General features: G+C 41.4%; 3 protein-coding genes across 3 annotated transcripts in view; 1 reads left to right on the top strand and 2 right to left on the bottom strand.

Annotated features, from left to right (window-relative positions):
* LOC114564877 (protein zyg-11 homolog) overlaps window positions 1-958 on the bottom strand; it is a 29,005-nt gene extending 28,047 nt beyond the window's left edge. Inside the window, exon 1 of the mRNA XM_028592524.1 lies at window positions 906-958. Within this exon, the coding sequence (XP_028448325.1) occupies window positions 906-950 (45 nt within the window). The 5' untranslated portion in view covers window positions 951-958. The remainder of the gene's footprint in view (window positions 1-905) is intronic.
* tada1 (transcriptional adaptor 1) lies at window positions 935-9,743 on the top strand. Its single transcript, XM_028592527.1, has 8 exons — window positions 935-1,071; window positions 1,680-1,771; window positions 1,876-1,941; window positions 2,187-2,281; window positions 2,471-2,683; window positions 4,788-4,939; window positions 5,105-5,261; window positions 8,967-9,743. Exons 1-8 carry the CDS (start codon window positions 998-1,000, stop codon window positions 9,117-9,119), a joined length of 1,002 nt encoding a protein of 333 aa, XP_028448328.1. The 5' UTR covers window positions 935-997; the 3' UTR covers window positions 9,120-9,743.
* Window positions 9,744-10,536: 793 nt separating this feature from the next.
* LOC114566085 (transcription factor AP-1) lies at window positions 10,537-12,674 on the bottom strand. Its single transcript, XM_028594426.1, has one exon. It carries the CDS (start codon window positions 12,295-12,297, stop codon window positions 11,317-11,319), a length of 981 nt encoding a protein of 326 aa, XP_028450227.1. The 5' UTR covers window positions 12,298-12,674; the 3' UTR covers window positions 10,537-11,316.
* Window positions 12,675-15,335: the final 2,661 nt, after the last annotated feature.

Genomic DNA, 15,335 nt, shown 5'->3' on the forward strand with positions numbered 1-15,335 from the left:
AGAAAGAAAGACGTGATTATATGTAAGAGAAGAGATGCAGTAGTTTTATCCAGATTGAGGTTTGGGCATTGTGGGCTGAGGAGTGGGCTGGCTCTGATTAGTAAACATCCTGATGGAAAGTGTGAATGTGGAGACAAGGAAACAGTGAAGCATGTATTAGTACAGTGTAAGCCTACTCTCGTCAGAGGAAGAAACTGTTCAAGGAATTGGGTGCAACTGGAGAAACTGTTTTTACTTTACCCACTTTATTGAATTTGGACAGTTGGAACAAATTGAAGAAACTGATGGAGTACCTGCAACATATTGGAATATATAAAAATATATAGATAATTACTTCTAATTAAGTTGTGAATAGCGATTAGAGAATAGCGGGGCAGCAGTACGCCATAGATGCGTCTAGCCTGCCGGAAACAAGAAGAAGCTGACAGGACAGATATACAACAGTCTTCGGAGGAGTGGTTTGGCATTGATGAAAATCACTTGTACAAATGCCTGCCCCTTTATACGCATTTTATTCTCACAAACAAATGTGCTCTGACCCATCAAATGGAAGATCGAGGGACAATAGTTTCATTTAAAATTAGGAATCTTAAGGTAGATAGTCCAGCTGAAATTAAAATGCACGTCTTTTGAGAAATAAATATGTGTCTGCTATGCATTTGTTTAAATTGTGTGAAGATTTGATAAAAATTATAATTTTCAAAAAGAAGCCATCTGTTTGATTTATACATGCAGCTACCTACACCTATTATTTATGTGTCATTCTTTTTTATGTACATATTTTTATTGAATACGTAATATTTAAGGTATTAGGTAGAGAGTAGGTAGGTACAGTTACGGCATGGATGTATTAAAATAACGTTACGGCAAGTAATAGGTAATATTTTTCGTCCCGTTCAACTTACCTGCTTCAAATTCTTTGCCTGCTTCAAAAAAGGGTAACATGACATCACTTGGCGTCGCCGGATGATGACGTACATATAGGCCTTTGAACGCCATGGCCGCTCATGCTAGCGAGCTTGAGATTGCGAAGAAAAATTTAACTGATGCAATTGGCGATAATGTCAAGCAGTAAGTAAAACGTCCTTTGTGTCTGTTTTCTGTTTGTGGTGTCGGCTTTCTGCCATTTTGCTGCTTTGCCGCTGAAATGCAAAGTAATCTTGCCATTAGCTAGCCATGTTTAAATTAGCTGCTTGCTAATGTTTGCAGCATTTCTCCTCAGCAACAGTCATATGAGCGGTGGCTATTGTCATGATGAGCTAATGTGTCTGCAGTTATACAGTATTTATGATGTGCTCTCAGAAGGTAATGATACAACTAGCGAACGTGAAGTATCATGGTATTATCTACACGTGTTTAATTTCATCTAACCTTATTTTTTAACGTTTTGTAGTGTAGTGTTTTTTAGTTTGATGAATACAGCTTTCAGTGAATGCAGCGTTCAGTGAAAATAAAAGAGCTAAAGTTTTGCATTTATTTTCATTAAAGGTACTTGTTGATGCTCTTAAGTGTCTTGTGTTTATTGGACCCCCCCAAGAAAATGAGATGCTACATGATCTCAAGGGGCTGTCATTTCAATAAAAGTTTATGAAATGAAAACAATGTTGTGAATGCACTTTAACTCTTGGAGTAGCCTAAGGTTTGTCTTGATGTTTTCTGTTTTTCGCCTTTCCACGCAGTTACTGGGCAAACCTGAAGCTATGGTTCAAACAAAAGATCAGCAAGGAGGAGTTTGACATTGAGGCACGTCGTCTGTTGGCACAGGAGAATGGTTAGTAAGCAAGAAAAGTACTTTTAAACAATGTTTATGTTGAAAAATCGATGCTATCTAAAAAAAACAACAACATATTTTGTGTTTTCCTCCTTCCTCGACAGTCCATGTTCACAATGATTTTCTCCTGGCCATTCTCACACGCTGCCAGATCATTGTCTCCACACCAGGTAAGAAAGTGATGGTGAACTTGTGTTTGTGTTATGTGCTATTGAAACTTGCAGTACCGTAATCCGTTGTAAATTTATTAGCTATGTTTGTTACATTGATTGTAGTTTTCAGACACTTTGAACGTTGTTAAGTGTGACATTTTTCTAAAGCCAGATAGAGGTTATCACTACTAAAAAGTTGTAACATTTAACTAAAGGAAATATGTTTCTTTTAATGCGTCTTGTGTTCTTCAACTGTCCTCTAGATGGCGTAGGGCCATTACAGTGGCAAAGTGGGTCTGCTTCAAAGCCTGGCAAACCAAAAGGGAAGAAGAAATGTTCCTCTAGACAGAAATTTGATGTAAGTACTTATTCTCATATTCATCTCTGCAGAGGCTTGGTAAGTTAACCGCAGCCCTGCCAAATTTTCGATAAGATAATTGCTCAAGTAATGACTGGGTGGGAATGTTTATTTAAGGTTAGTGGCATCTAATGAACCACCACTGGTCCGTACAATGTTTATATTTGTATGTGTTGTTTGCGCCTTCAGCATCGTTTCCAGCCACAGAACCCTCTGAGTGCCGCCCAGCCTTTCAGCCCTCGGGAGGTGGGAGGTGAGGAGGAGGAGCTGCGTCTCAGTGCCCACACTCTGCTGTTGCCCACGCGGGGCCAGCTGGAGGCCCGCATGATGGTGACGGCATTTGAGCTGGGACTGGATAACATCACAGAAGATGCCGTCGGCAGCATGATCTATGCTGTAGAGGTTTGTAATAGGGATGTCCTGATCCCGATTGCAAGTATGGGATCTGAGAAAGGAAATTCTCTGATCTGAGCCATTTTTTAACTGATCGGGGATCGGCATCTACCCCGATTACCTTTCTCCGCTCATTTACATCAGCTTGTAGTGATCGCTGCCTTTAATCACACACACACACACACACACACACACACACACACACCCTGATCGCCTGGATGCCGGCACTTTCAAACCAAGATGGCTCGCTGCCACTCACCAGTGTCTGTCCAGAGAGTGTCTCGTAGCTTGTCAACCCTTGGCAACATGTAAAAAAGTCTGTCTTTCTTAGTCATACGTTTTTAAAGACCGGATTACTCCAATTTTCCACATTTCCTAACCACGCTTACAGGCTGTTATTTCCTGGAGCCGACGTTTCTCAGAACACGAGAAGAAAATCAAATATTGACTATTAAGCACAAAAGGCATCACTACGTTTAGTTTTATCAAATATTCACTATTAAGCGCAAGAGGCGTCACTAAGTGTAGTTTTTGTTGTCCAGCAGGGAACTTGGAACGGTTTATTTTTTGGTTGGGGGTTTGCTGGGATCCTAAGGAGAACTGTTTTGGTGTTGAGAGAAAAGACTAATTTGCTGCACTAAGTTAAATATTCTTTGTTTACCTAGTTATTTTTTGTAAACAAAAAAACGGTGTGTAGCTTATCTGAGCAAATCCAAGTATCAGATCGGGACTTTGTATCGGCAGATATTCAATATTTAAAAAATCTGATCGGATTGGGACATCCCTAGTTTGTAGCAACTGTTCGCCAGCAGTGTAAAGTCAAGTACATTTTTTTTGTAAAAAAATTGCCTCAAAGGACTCTGCAATCTGTATGGCATATCAGCGTAATATGTATGAGTAATTGTGTGGAAATGAGTTTGTGTGTAACAGGGCAGTGAGTCCACAGTTCTTTTAATAATGCTGGATTACTTAGTCAACCTATAGTTCCATACAGATGGTCGAGTACTGATTACCATGCACATACTGGACCAACGGAATTCCTTTTTTTGTGCATAACATTATATAAATTGTCTAAAGTGCAGTGAAATTGACAACAATGCCAAAACCTGATTTTGCATCTCCAACAAAACTGAGCCAGTGACACATTTTCTATGTTGTGGCAAAAATATAGATGTGAAAATATCCGCACACACCGAAACATTAATACGTTTCATGAATTTGTATGTGTAGATAAAGAAAAACAAAAAGTATTCATATGTTTAGCCTTAAAACATGCTGGCAGTAAAACAATAAAAGACATGGAACAAAAAACAAAAAGTATTCTTTGGAAACACTGGAAGCAAGTATCCATATTTCACTTTTATGTCAAAGTTGATCTTTCATACAAGGTTGTACGAGACACTCGCATGGCAATGGATAGTGTTTTTATTTTTTTAAAGCAGTTTCCTTTCCAATACTCTATGAATCATGTTTGTTCTTGAAATTCATAAAAAATATATAATTGATTTTGTCCTTGAGAAATTAATAATTTTGTAAGCAAGTGTCTTTAATGATCTCTTAATTGCAAACTCCTAGAACTTAACTTTCCATTGACATAATGGCATTCTGTATTTAACATCCATGCAGAAGCTTAAAATGAATGGAGAGATTTATTTTCTGTACCGCTTATTAGGGCTGGGCAATATATCGATATTATATCGAAATCGTGATATAAGACTAGATATCATCTTAGATTTTGGATATTGTAATATGGTGATATGACATAAGTGTTGTCTTTTCCTGGTTTTAAAGGCTGCATCACAGTAAAGTGATGTACTTTTCTGAACTTACCAGCATGTTCTAGCTGTTCTATTATTTGCCTTTTCCCCAATTAGACATTATGTCCACATTACTGATGATTATTTATCTAAAATTTAAGTGTGAAGATATTTTGTTCAAGCACCAATTTTCAACCTAGAATATTGCCACAATATCTAGGTATTTGGTCAAGAATATATAATGATATCTGATTTTCTCCATATTGCCCAGCCCTACCGCTTATTGAGTATGACTGACCGCTGTGTTTACCCAGGAGATTGAGCAAAGCTTGACTTGCTGCTCTGATGTATTTCAGCACCACTTGAAAGATGTCCTGACTGCTGTCATCACCCGGAGGAAGGCGTATAGGTTACGAGATGGTCGCTTCCTCTATGCCTTTGGCAGTGATGTCACACTGCAGCCATATCTGAAAAACAGCCTGGCTGCTTACCACAGTGTTACTGAATGGTAGGGACAACTGTGTTACTAGCTGATAAATGTGCAGGTTTTAAATAAGCGCTGGAAGTTAATGTAGACATAAATACTCTTAAATAAACTGTAGCTTCTGTATTTAAAGGCTAGTAGTATTATTGCTCACATTTAGATTTTTGCTTTTTTTTTTCTTCCTTTCAGTCCCCCTCCAAGTGCTTCTCTCCCTACAGGCCCACCACCTCAGGTGTCACCTGATGAGGCCGAGCAACGAGCTGTTCACCTATTGGCTTGTTCTGCCGACAGTCTCCCCGCACCCCTCCCTCCAATCAGCATGTTTGATCTCTTGGAGGCTTTACAGGTAAGAGACATGTCAGATATCGGATATCGTGGCCGTTTAGCTCAGTGGGTAGAGCAGGCGCACATATACAGAGGTTTAATCCTTGATACAGAAGGTCTAGGGTTCAAATCCGACCTGTGACGGTTTTCCTGCGTGTCTTCCCCCTCTCTCCCCTTTCATGTATGAGCTGTCTTATCATTAAAGGCGGAAATGCCCATTTAAAAAAAAAAAAAAAAGATCAGATATCCTGGAAAATGTTAAATGTATTTTAGCCCCTCATTCGACTACATAAACCTACAGTAGGTGCGTATTTTGTTTGAAACAAGTGTTGGTAGGATATGCTGCGCGGTATGACTTAAAAGCCGGTTCACAAAGCAGAACGGACTTGCAGCGATCTTTTCGGCGCCAAGTCTGTTTTTTCCGGAGGAGCGAGAGGAATTCTCAGATAAGCCCAGTGAAAATTGGCCAGCTGCTAGCTGACTATTGTAGGGTGACCAAACGTCCTCTTTTGCCCGGACATGTCCACTTTTTACCTACTGTCCGGGGCGTCCGGGGGGGTTTTATAAATTCATTAAAATGTCCGGTTTTCACTGTTTTTCATGGGACCATTAAGCGTGTACTTAAATTGACTGGCACTTTGCTCAACACAATACTACGGAAGGCTACTTTGTTGTGTGACGTAATTCCCGAGAGGCTGCCTTGTGAGTGGCTCTGCGACGCGCACATACACAGGGACCAGGGCAGACAGACAGGGACCAGGGCAGACAGACAGGGACCAGGGCAGACAGCGGAGCAGCATTACACACAAAATGCCGAAGCGTTTCCTGCTAAAGATTTCCCACCGTGGTCAGAAAACACAGTCTCACCAAAGCCGGTCTACGGAAAGCCGTTCCACTCCCTATCCAGCCACATTGTACCGGATTTTGGTTGCAGTTCCACCAGAGTTCCACTGGGGGTGATCGTGGTCCAGTGCAAAATGAATGGGACCCTATGGAGCTAGATGGTTAAATTTGTCTCTTTCGCCTGATTGTCGTTGAGAAACCTCAGATTTGATTGTAGTTTTTGCAAGTTCAACATGGGTTATAGGTCGAAAGTTAAATGAACGAGTACTTATGTCCTTTTGATTTCTTACAGGTTGAGTCGTTGTAGCCCATAACACGCTAGCATTCTGCTAATGAATGCTGATTGGTCAGTGAAGGAGTGATTACGATCGGAGATCCCGCTTGACGGCATCCGAAGCAGAACCTGAATAACAGAGTGAATATTTTGGTGTGGTCTTTAAAACATTAGCAAACCTGTTTCTAGCACGTATATTGACAGGGAGAGCCTAACCTGTCAGCTGTGTTGTCGATGCCTCGAGAGAACAAAGGAAGCGACTCAGAGCTCGCCGTAAAGCAGTATCTCTGGCCGTATATGTGTATGACGTCATTGACATTTTAAAAGGCTTTTTAGAACAAAAAAGCCACTTTAAAAAAATCTAACACACAGCAGTGTGTATTTTCTTAGCCTCCTCTTTCGAATGCAACATTCAAATTACTAGACAAAAAATTATATCCTGAGAAAAGTGGGTTTTGAGGGGTATAGCTCCATAGAGTCCCATTCATTCTGCACTGGCCTGTGAGCGCCCCCTATATGGAACTCTGGTGGAACTGCGACCAGTTCAGAAGCCGGAAGTAAGGAGGGAGTGGAACTTCTCCCTATATTAGAAATTCTTTGGTCTCACTATGACTCTAGAGTCGGTAGGACTCGCTCGCTGTCACTCTCACTTCTCCCCCGCTCTATATCACCCACTCCCCACACACACACGTCTCGACGCACACACTAGCGCACAAGTATAAACATCAGGCCACTTACAACCATAAAACAAGACTAGTGCAGCTTCACAGTTGAACTGCAAAAAAAATGTCCCACGTACCGTCCCGGTCGGGACCGGACAAGCGGGAGGCGGAGTGCACCGTGTGAAAAGCTGGCACATATGTTTCAGTGTCTTTATTATCTTATTACATTGAAAAGGTATTAGAGATATTTTGTTAAAGCTGGATTTTCTAACCCAGAAGAGGTCATATTTAGAACATTATTTCATATTATTTATTTTAAAAGAGAGCTATTATTTTGTAACATGTTGTTACAGATTTTATTTTATTACAGAAGTTATTTTTGCACAATTGAGGCATAATTAAGCATGTTCATTAATGTCTGAGAATCACCACTGTCTGGATTTGTCTCGAGGCCAGGCCGAGTGTCCTCTTTTTTTGGAAATCAAAATATGGTCACCCTAAACTATGCCATGTTGACAGGTTTTCATTTGGTTTTGTTAGAGAAAAATAACTTTCTGAAATTGGGTTAATGGGCCTACCATGTGACTGCCTGGCACTTTACTAGGCAGCGGAGGGAGAGAATAGTGGCGGCGAGCGTCGACAACATAAATTAGCAAACCTTACCACCACACAATTCTTTCAAAGAGTGTTTTGCTAATGTTTTTTGGATTTTTGGACATCAAATGGCTGAAGGACATATTCTTCTGTCAGCAGTCTGTAGCACGTCAAGTCCAGAGCTTTCAAAGGCGCAATCAAGTCCTGAACGCAAAATAAGATTTCCCCCTTGAGACACTTTCTAACAAACTGAAAGACGATACAAAAATATATGCTAACACTTGAATATGAAAATCAGTTTTTTCCATATATTGCTATGTTCTTTCACTTACCACTGGACATCGGTGTAATTTGTAACTAGGGGTGCATGATATATTGACTCAATAGCGTTATCGCAGTATCACGTTGCGCAATATTATATTGAAAGGGGTTGCAATATTTGCAATATTTTGTTTATATTGTGGAGCGCTGCGTCCCATCCATTGGCTGTGTTGTCTTAATTGTGTTTGATTTAGAACCCGCTTGAAACGCTATAATGAATAATGTGATGAAGTGGGGCTATTTTAATTCCAAAGGCCAAGGGAACTTTATCAGGATGCATAGTATCCTGGATCCATGAAATAACTGACCTTTAAAAATAAACATCTGCCTGCCTCTATGGGAATTTAACACAGGGGTGTGTATACTTATGCCCCCTGTATTTTAAGGAACATTTATTTATTTACGATACATTATTCAGTCACAAAGAAAATTGGTGTCCTTAAAGGTTGGATTTTTCCAAATAAATTTTAATTAAGGCATTAAGATCAATTTCCAAAAGATTTTTTTTTTTATTATTATTATTCCTCTGTTTGGTCAACTTTAGCATGGGTGTGTAAACTTAGGCAAGCCACTGTATGTTTAAAAATATCGAAATTAATATCTGTATCGCAATATTCATAATGGATATCTCAATATCACATTTTGTCAGTATCGTGCAACCCTACTTGTAACTTAGATGTAGGCTTTTAAAAAAAGAGGTTTATAAGTAATGACCCAGAACTAAATTACTGGTCCCACAAAAAGTTATTGTATTTACACTTAAAATAAACAACACTGAGTGCATCAATTTACCCTAAAAGTTTATTCATTATTAGGAGTAAATATTTCAACAATATATACAGTAAGTATGTGCTTTGTGGTTGCCAGATATTTTTAAATGTTTTTCTTGGTCATATTGGTGAACTTCTGCTCGGGCCTCTATGATTGCTGTTAATCACTGAATCTGTTCACATGAGTATTTCTGGCCTGCCCTCATGCCACCATCAGAGGTTTGTTTTCTGAAATGTCATCCTGAAACATTTGTCTGACGTAGGTTCACCACGGTGTGATGCCCTCCCACACTATGTATGCCCTGAACATGGAGCGCATCCTGTCACGGCTCTGGCACCCCAGCCACGAAGAACTAGAGCAGGACCATGTACACCGGCAGCGCCTCGCTGCGAAAGAGCGCATGCTCGTCAGCTGAGAACCTCTGATGCAGGACTGTATGTGAACCGCGGCTATCATCAGGAACCAAACAAATGATTCCCCACGGGGAAATGGACGGGGAACAGTGTGTCTGAATAACTATTTTTTTATTTTTTTTATTTATTTTTTATTATACCTGTAAAATCCCCGTTGCACAAAGAGAGAGTGCATAAGTGGAGCGAGATGAAACAAAACCATTGGACAGTGGACACAGAGTGGGTAGTCAACTCCAGCCAATAGCTGGCAAATTATTTTTGTCTGTTCCACAGGCCATTGTGGCAATCGACCAACCATCGTTTGGAACTTCTGTTATATAGTGAGAAAATAATTTGGTGATAATTTAATTTTGAATTATACCAGCAGCTATGAGCACTGGACAGGAAAATAAGATTATTATGCGGCATTGTGAACATGACCAGCTAGCAAAGATTAAAACAAATTAAATCTAGGAAACAGCCCTGTACGTTACACACACTTGTTTTTACTTAGTCTGGCTGATTCAACCTCATCTCAGGTTGAAGTTGAAGGCATTGCTGTGATAAGAATTACATGAGGTGAGGTAATCTAACTCGACGCACAACTAAAAATGAGGAAGATGGAAATTGTCCCACCTTAGCATGTGCAACAGAAATGTCAAATCAAGTGCTGCCAGCACAGGATCCTAAAGCGAGGTCTGATCAAGCACTAAGTGAAAACACCTGTGTGGGTTTACTGTGGCTGTGTAGGGTCCTTAACAATGTGTCTGGCAGCTGCCACCTATGTATGTCATCACGCCCCTCATGAACCTACCTTGAAATTGTCTCCAAAGTATTCCTAAAACATTTACTGGTGTCTGGTTTAAAGGCCGGCGAGCATCCATCAGTGTTGGTGGTCCACAATGTGTGTACAGATTAAGCTAATATTTTTATGTCTCAGTGCACTTGAATATCTGTTAATCATGTTTGTGTGCAGCATCTAGTTCAGGTTGAAAAGTGTGTACATTTGGACCTTTTCTTTTTTTTCTTCTTTCTACACAAACTTTGTTTTGTAATTTCTATTACAGAAAGTACTTCAGAAAATAAATAAAAATGCATTTTTCTGTACAAATTGTAACCTCAACACCCTTCCAAAGTGTGTAAACAAATCTTGTGCTTTATAGGTTTCCTCGAGTCACCAGCTGTAGTTGGAAGGCTGTGACGCACGCATACACCCGTCCCATTGCGCATTGAGGACCCCTTGCCATATTTGGCTGCCTGCTGCTCACTTCCGACATTACGCTGTCCAATGAGAGGCCATGTAGATTCACCAACCAATACAAGCACTGTGGTGACTCAATATCCCGTCCGCCCCAGTTCCTTCAATATCAAACACTTAACATAAAAGCATCGACTGTATTCAATAATTAATTATTCAGTAGACACTTAAGTACTCACACATCACACGTGTTTCAACATTTTATTTAATCATATTTACAGTTCCGAAGTGCTCTAAAGACAGCGTACAAATATAAAGTGTTATTTCAGGTTTAACAGTAACACCTTTATCACAAAGTTGTATTAACATAAGGGTTAAGAAAGTAAGGCTGTTTTGTCAGTAAACGCTACACACACACCTTGCGTAAAGGTGCGAGACATTTTTTGTTTGTTAGTGTTACTCTGTACATACTGAATAGTCGCTGGTGGGATACTCAGTGCTTGACCTAAGTCTATATGCATAAATTGCTACTTGACATAGTGGGAGGTTTGCAGCGCAACGCATTCTGTTCATTTGCAATTCGATCCCACACGGGCTCTGGGGGTCTGCCAGGACGCAAGGCTGAACTTAATCAATTTAAAATTAGCTTAAAGTATGACAATTGCCATATTACCTTTTCTTGACTGAATACAAATTTTATTTTGTACTTTTGTAGTGAAAAAAAATTATAAAAAACAAAAGAAAATTGCCAGAGACATCTAACAAGTCACATCAGAGGGGTATTTAGAGCAAATGCTTCCTCTGAGCTTTGTCCGTCTGTGCAATAGGTTTTGTGGCCTCTGCTCTGTAATAATGCATCGCACTGACCAATTACACGTATCTGACCAGTCTCCATTCTTGCTCTTTGTCTGCATAAACTCATAGTGGAAAAAAAAAAGTCACAGCCCCGCAAAGCTGAACGGGCCACTTTAAGCTGCATTTGGTCCCCAAGAAATGTCCCTTGGTTCTTTTCCCTTGGCAGTCTAGTAAGCTTGGAGCTGCTGCGTCAAAATGAGCTGGCAGCCACTGTTAACGTGGTCCATGACCTTTTGCTTGAGCAGAGCCAGCTCGTCCCGGAGGACGTTGGCAGAGGAAACCAACTCCGTGTTTTGGTTCTTCAGGTTTTTGACCCTGTCCTCAAGCCTGGAGATCCTCTCCAGCTTCCTTTTCCGGCATTTGGACGCGGCCACCCTGTTCCGCATGCGCTTCCTCTCCGCTTTGATGCGCTCCTGGTTCTCCATGTTGATAGGGGAGAGCGGCGGGGTGTCTCCGGACATCTCGGGCACCGTCTGCGGCTCCTCTTTGAGCGCGTGTCGCCGCGACTGCTGCGCTGCCGCCAGGTGGTGGTCCATGTGGTCCATGTGGTCCATGTGGTCGTGGCTCGGCTGCGGGGCGGCTGGGTAAGGCGGGTGCCTCTCGTTGGCAGGTGCAGACGCAGAGCCCACAGCCCGGCCGAAAGCCCCCAAGTTTGTGTACTCCGGCGGTTCGGTGCGCACCGTGCAGCTGTAGGGAATCCCGCCGCTCTCGGACGGAGCGGAGCCGGGTGCCATGCTGTTGGTTGCGCCGGTCTCTGCGTCAGGGTGGACTGCGGGTGTCTGCTGGTGGTAGTGGAGTTCAGCCAGTGCCCTCACAAACCCTTCCGCAAAACCCTCCTGCTCGTCCGTGATGTTCTTTGAACAGACAAACTGGGTCGGGGTGGGAGTCGTTAGCCCGGTGCAGGACTGGATGATTAATCGTTCCAGTTCAGGCGAGGCCAGCTTCAGCAAGCCGACATCAGGGGACGTCAGGATGTCAAGGGCCTTGGCGCTCAGCTGGGGCTTGAAGTTTTTCGGGTCGTTCAGGTTTAGCGTCATGGTCTGTTTGAGGGTTTTGGGGTTGAACCCATACACCGTCGGCCCGTCATGCTGAGAGCTGGAGGCATTCACGGCTTCGTCGTAGAACGTCGCTTCCATTTTTCTGGACATAAAGGGATTTTTTTTTTTAAATCACCTTTTAGGGAGGTCTATTCTCCTTTTTTTTTTTTTTTTAAGTCAAAGAAGGACTGTTTACATGTGTCCCGTGACTCCCTATCTCTCGACTGTTTTGTGATAGAGTCCGCCTATTGTTGAAGTTCAACTCACTTGACAACTTCGTGTCCTGAGAAAACTTTTCTCTCTCTTGTGAACCGCGCGATGATCAACAGAAACCGTCGTTCCCCCTCGGCCGAGCCTCCGTGTTTTCACACCTGAAGTGTCCTCTTTGATTGATCCTCCTTCCCAAAAAAAAGCAGAAACAGTGCCTGAATAGGGATAATACTTTCTATCACTTCCAACGTGGAGACGAACTTTATCCACCTCTAAGCTGCAGCTCTACTGAAAATAACAATGATGTCATTTCTACGGCCTATGATTGGCTGGAGATGGTTTAGTGGGTGGGGTATATCTAATGACATGCAGGTTGCTCTGACAACTAGCCATATCCCCGCCCCCCCGCGATGGTTTATGGGATTAGGTCATGCAAACGGTGGAGCAATGTACTCTGGGATTACGTAGTGTTTTTGAATATTTAGTTACCCGCTCAATTATTAGTTACCCATCCTGAAGTGAGGGCTGCTCCATATGTTCTGTGGTTTCACCTTAATTAACACATAAAAACAAATCCATATTCTTTAAAAAAAAAAAATGTTTTTCTTTTTTCTAAGAATCACAGGCCACTACATAAGAGCATATTCAAATGATTACTTCATTATCAAAATGCAGTGACATACATTGTCATAAATTCAGAAGGTGAGTAGTTAAGGGTTAACGAGTGAAGAAAGAAATTGAGGTCACACTTTATTGTAACAAAAAATTAATTTTTACAACAGTGCACGTTTATGGTGCGTTTCTTATTTCTTGTGAGAGAGGAGAAGAACGTGGTCTCAGAAACACAATCAATTTTAATAGTCAAGAATGAAGCATTCAAAGATGACTTTTTGTAGCTCTCAATATACTAACAGTATACAGAAAATAGATAAAAACCAACATAGACAAGCAAAATTATATGTCAAATTGTTACTATAAACTGTATTGTATTGTGGTATACTTGATAAGAAGTCCAATAATATTGACTTATAGGGTGAAACAATAAGATGAATCTGAATAACTATAGACAATATGAATTTAATCAAAGTGGCAAAAATAGCTTAAAAAAAACAATATTTTGTATATGTCTTGTCATTTGTACCAAACTGTTATGTAACAGACTTTTTTTTTGTGCGTGTATAAAAAAACTTAATCAACCAATCAACTCACAGTATAGTTCAAGTGTCCAGAATCGTAACCTGTAATAAGGACAAACATCAGAATGGAGCCATCAAATGGAAGTAGGCTAAATATAATGCATGGATGATTGCAAAAGAGGTCATTGGTCACTGCATTTATTGTAATCAAGATGAATGTATCATGATATCGATTTTAGGCCGAAAACCAAAAGGACATTTGTGCTCAAGAGCACATCTTTAAGTCGCGTGATACTGTGCCGTAAATATATTAGTTATATTCTGTGATTGACTCTCGTAAGTAAATGTGAAGTTAATGACTGAAGGCTCTGTACAGCTGCAGTTCAGTCTGTCTGGCCTCCCCCATTGTATTATTCAACGTGTTCTCCTCAAACCAACTATAAATAAGTTAACAGCCCCAGACAGCCTGAGAGAACCAGAGCTGCCTGAGGTCAACACTCTTGAGATGACATGTTGTCTTCACAACAGGGCAGTGCAACGCCCATTTGGAAGTATTTGACACCCTGAAGTAGAAATCCAGCGCTGGAATGCTTCAGAAACTTTTGTGTCTAATACCACAGTGGTAATAAAGGCAAACAAGGCCTCAGCTTTTCCTTTCTTCTTTTCTTTTAACGTGACAGAGCAGCTTTTAATGCAACAGTAACTTAATGAGCCACTTTGCTCGGTGTGTGTCTCTCTCTCTGAACACCTGTGTTAAGCCCCATTGAGGACTATTTTCTATATCAAACTACCGCTGTGCCCCGGCTGTGCTTCCTGTTTCTCTGTCGGCTTTTCCTCTCTGCTGGCCTGACGGGCTCGCTTTTAGATAACTGCGCTTTCCTCCTCCCTGCCCGGGCCAGCTGTTTCCACTGCACGCAGTTTTCTAATCAGGAGCAGGTCCTGCCTGCCTCCCAACAGGCCTGCTTTTGTTGTACAGAGGTGGGACAGTCCAGGGTCCATGGGGACACCCCCCCCCCCCCCCCCCCTTCATAAGAGCAAAACACAGAGAAAGACTATATACATGTGTTGATGTATCAACAGAGCAAAGTTTTTATTACCTTCAGGCGTGGACCAGAGGGACACACACACACACACACACACACACACACACACACACACACACGAGCAATAAGGGAGATAGATGAGATTTCAAACACTGTCCATGCAGTGTTTGTTGAAGACCATCTGTTTCTTCCTGTCCCGTTGCTTGGTTTTTCTCAGTACTCTATCTCTGCTGATCATTCCTGGTCCAAACACGCGGATCACAGCCAGTACCACTTCCTTTAGACAGCTGTTGATCTCCTCTAAGAAAAGAGTACAATAGAGGAAAGTGACCATGCGGGATGCAGACTGGGAGGTTTGACAATTCTTAGACAGAGCCAGTGTTTTTAATGTCTTTTTGCAACTACAGCCCAAACACTACACTAGCCTACTGTAACAGATTAGGCTATTACCTATACAGTAGCCTAAATTATTTCCTTTTGCTCACATATGAGTGGTTAGTAATTTATGTAATTAAGTATTTTCATAGACTTTTTGTTTTGACAAAAGAAATTTTGACATGTCATAGCAGGAAAAGCACAGGTGTAGCCTACTTAATAACTTTCCCAATGGCTGCATGACATTTACTTTAGCTAGTTCCGGAGTCCTTGCATTGTGCATGCTGGCTCAATGGCATGACTTACTGTAACCCTTAATAGGAGCAGAGTCATCGTTAAGGTTATTAGTTACACCTGTGCTTCTCCTGCTATAACAAGTCAAGAT

Source organism: Perca flavescens, chromosome 12 (assembly GCF_004354835.1).
Source record: "Perca flavescens isolate YP-PL-M2 chromosome 12, PFLA_1.0, whole genome shotgun sequence".
NCBI classification, from domain to species: domain Eukaryota; kingdom Metazoa; phylum Chordata; class Actinopteri; order Perciformes; family Percidae; genus Perca; species Perca flavescens.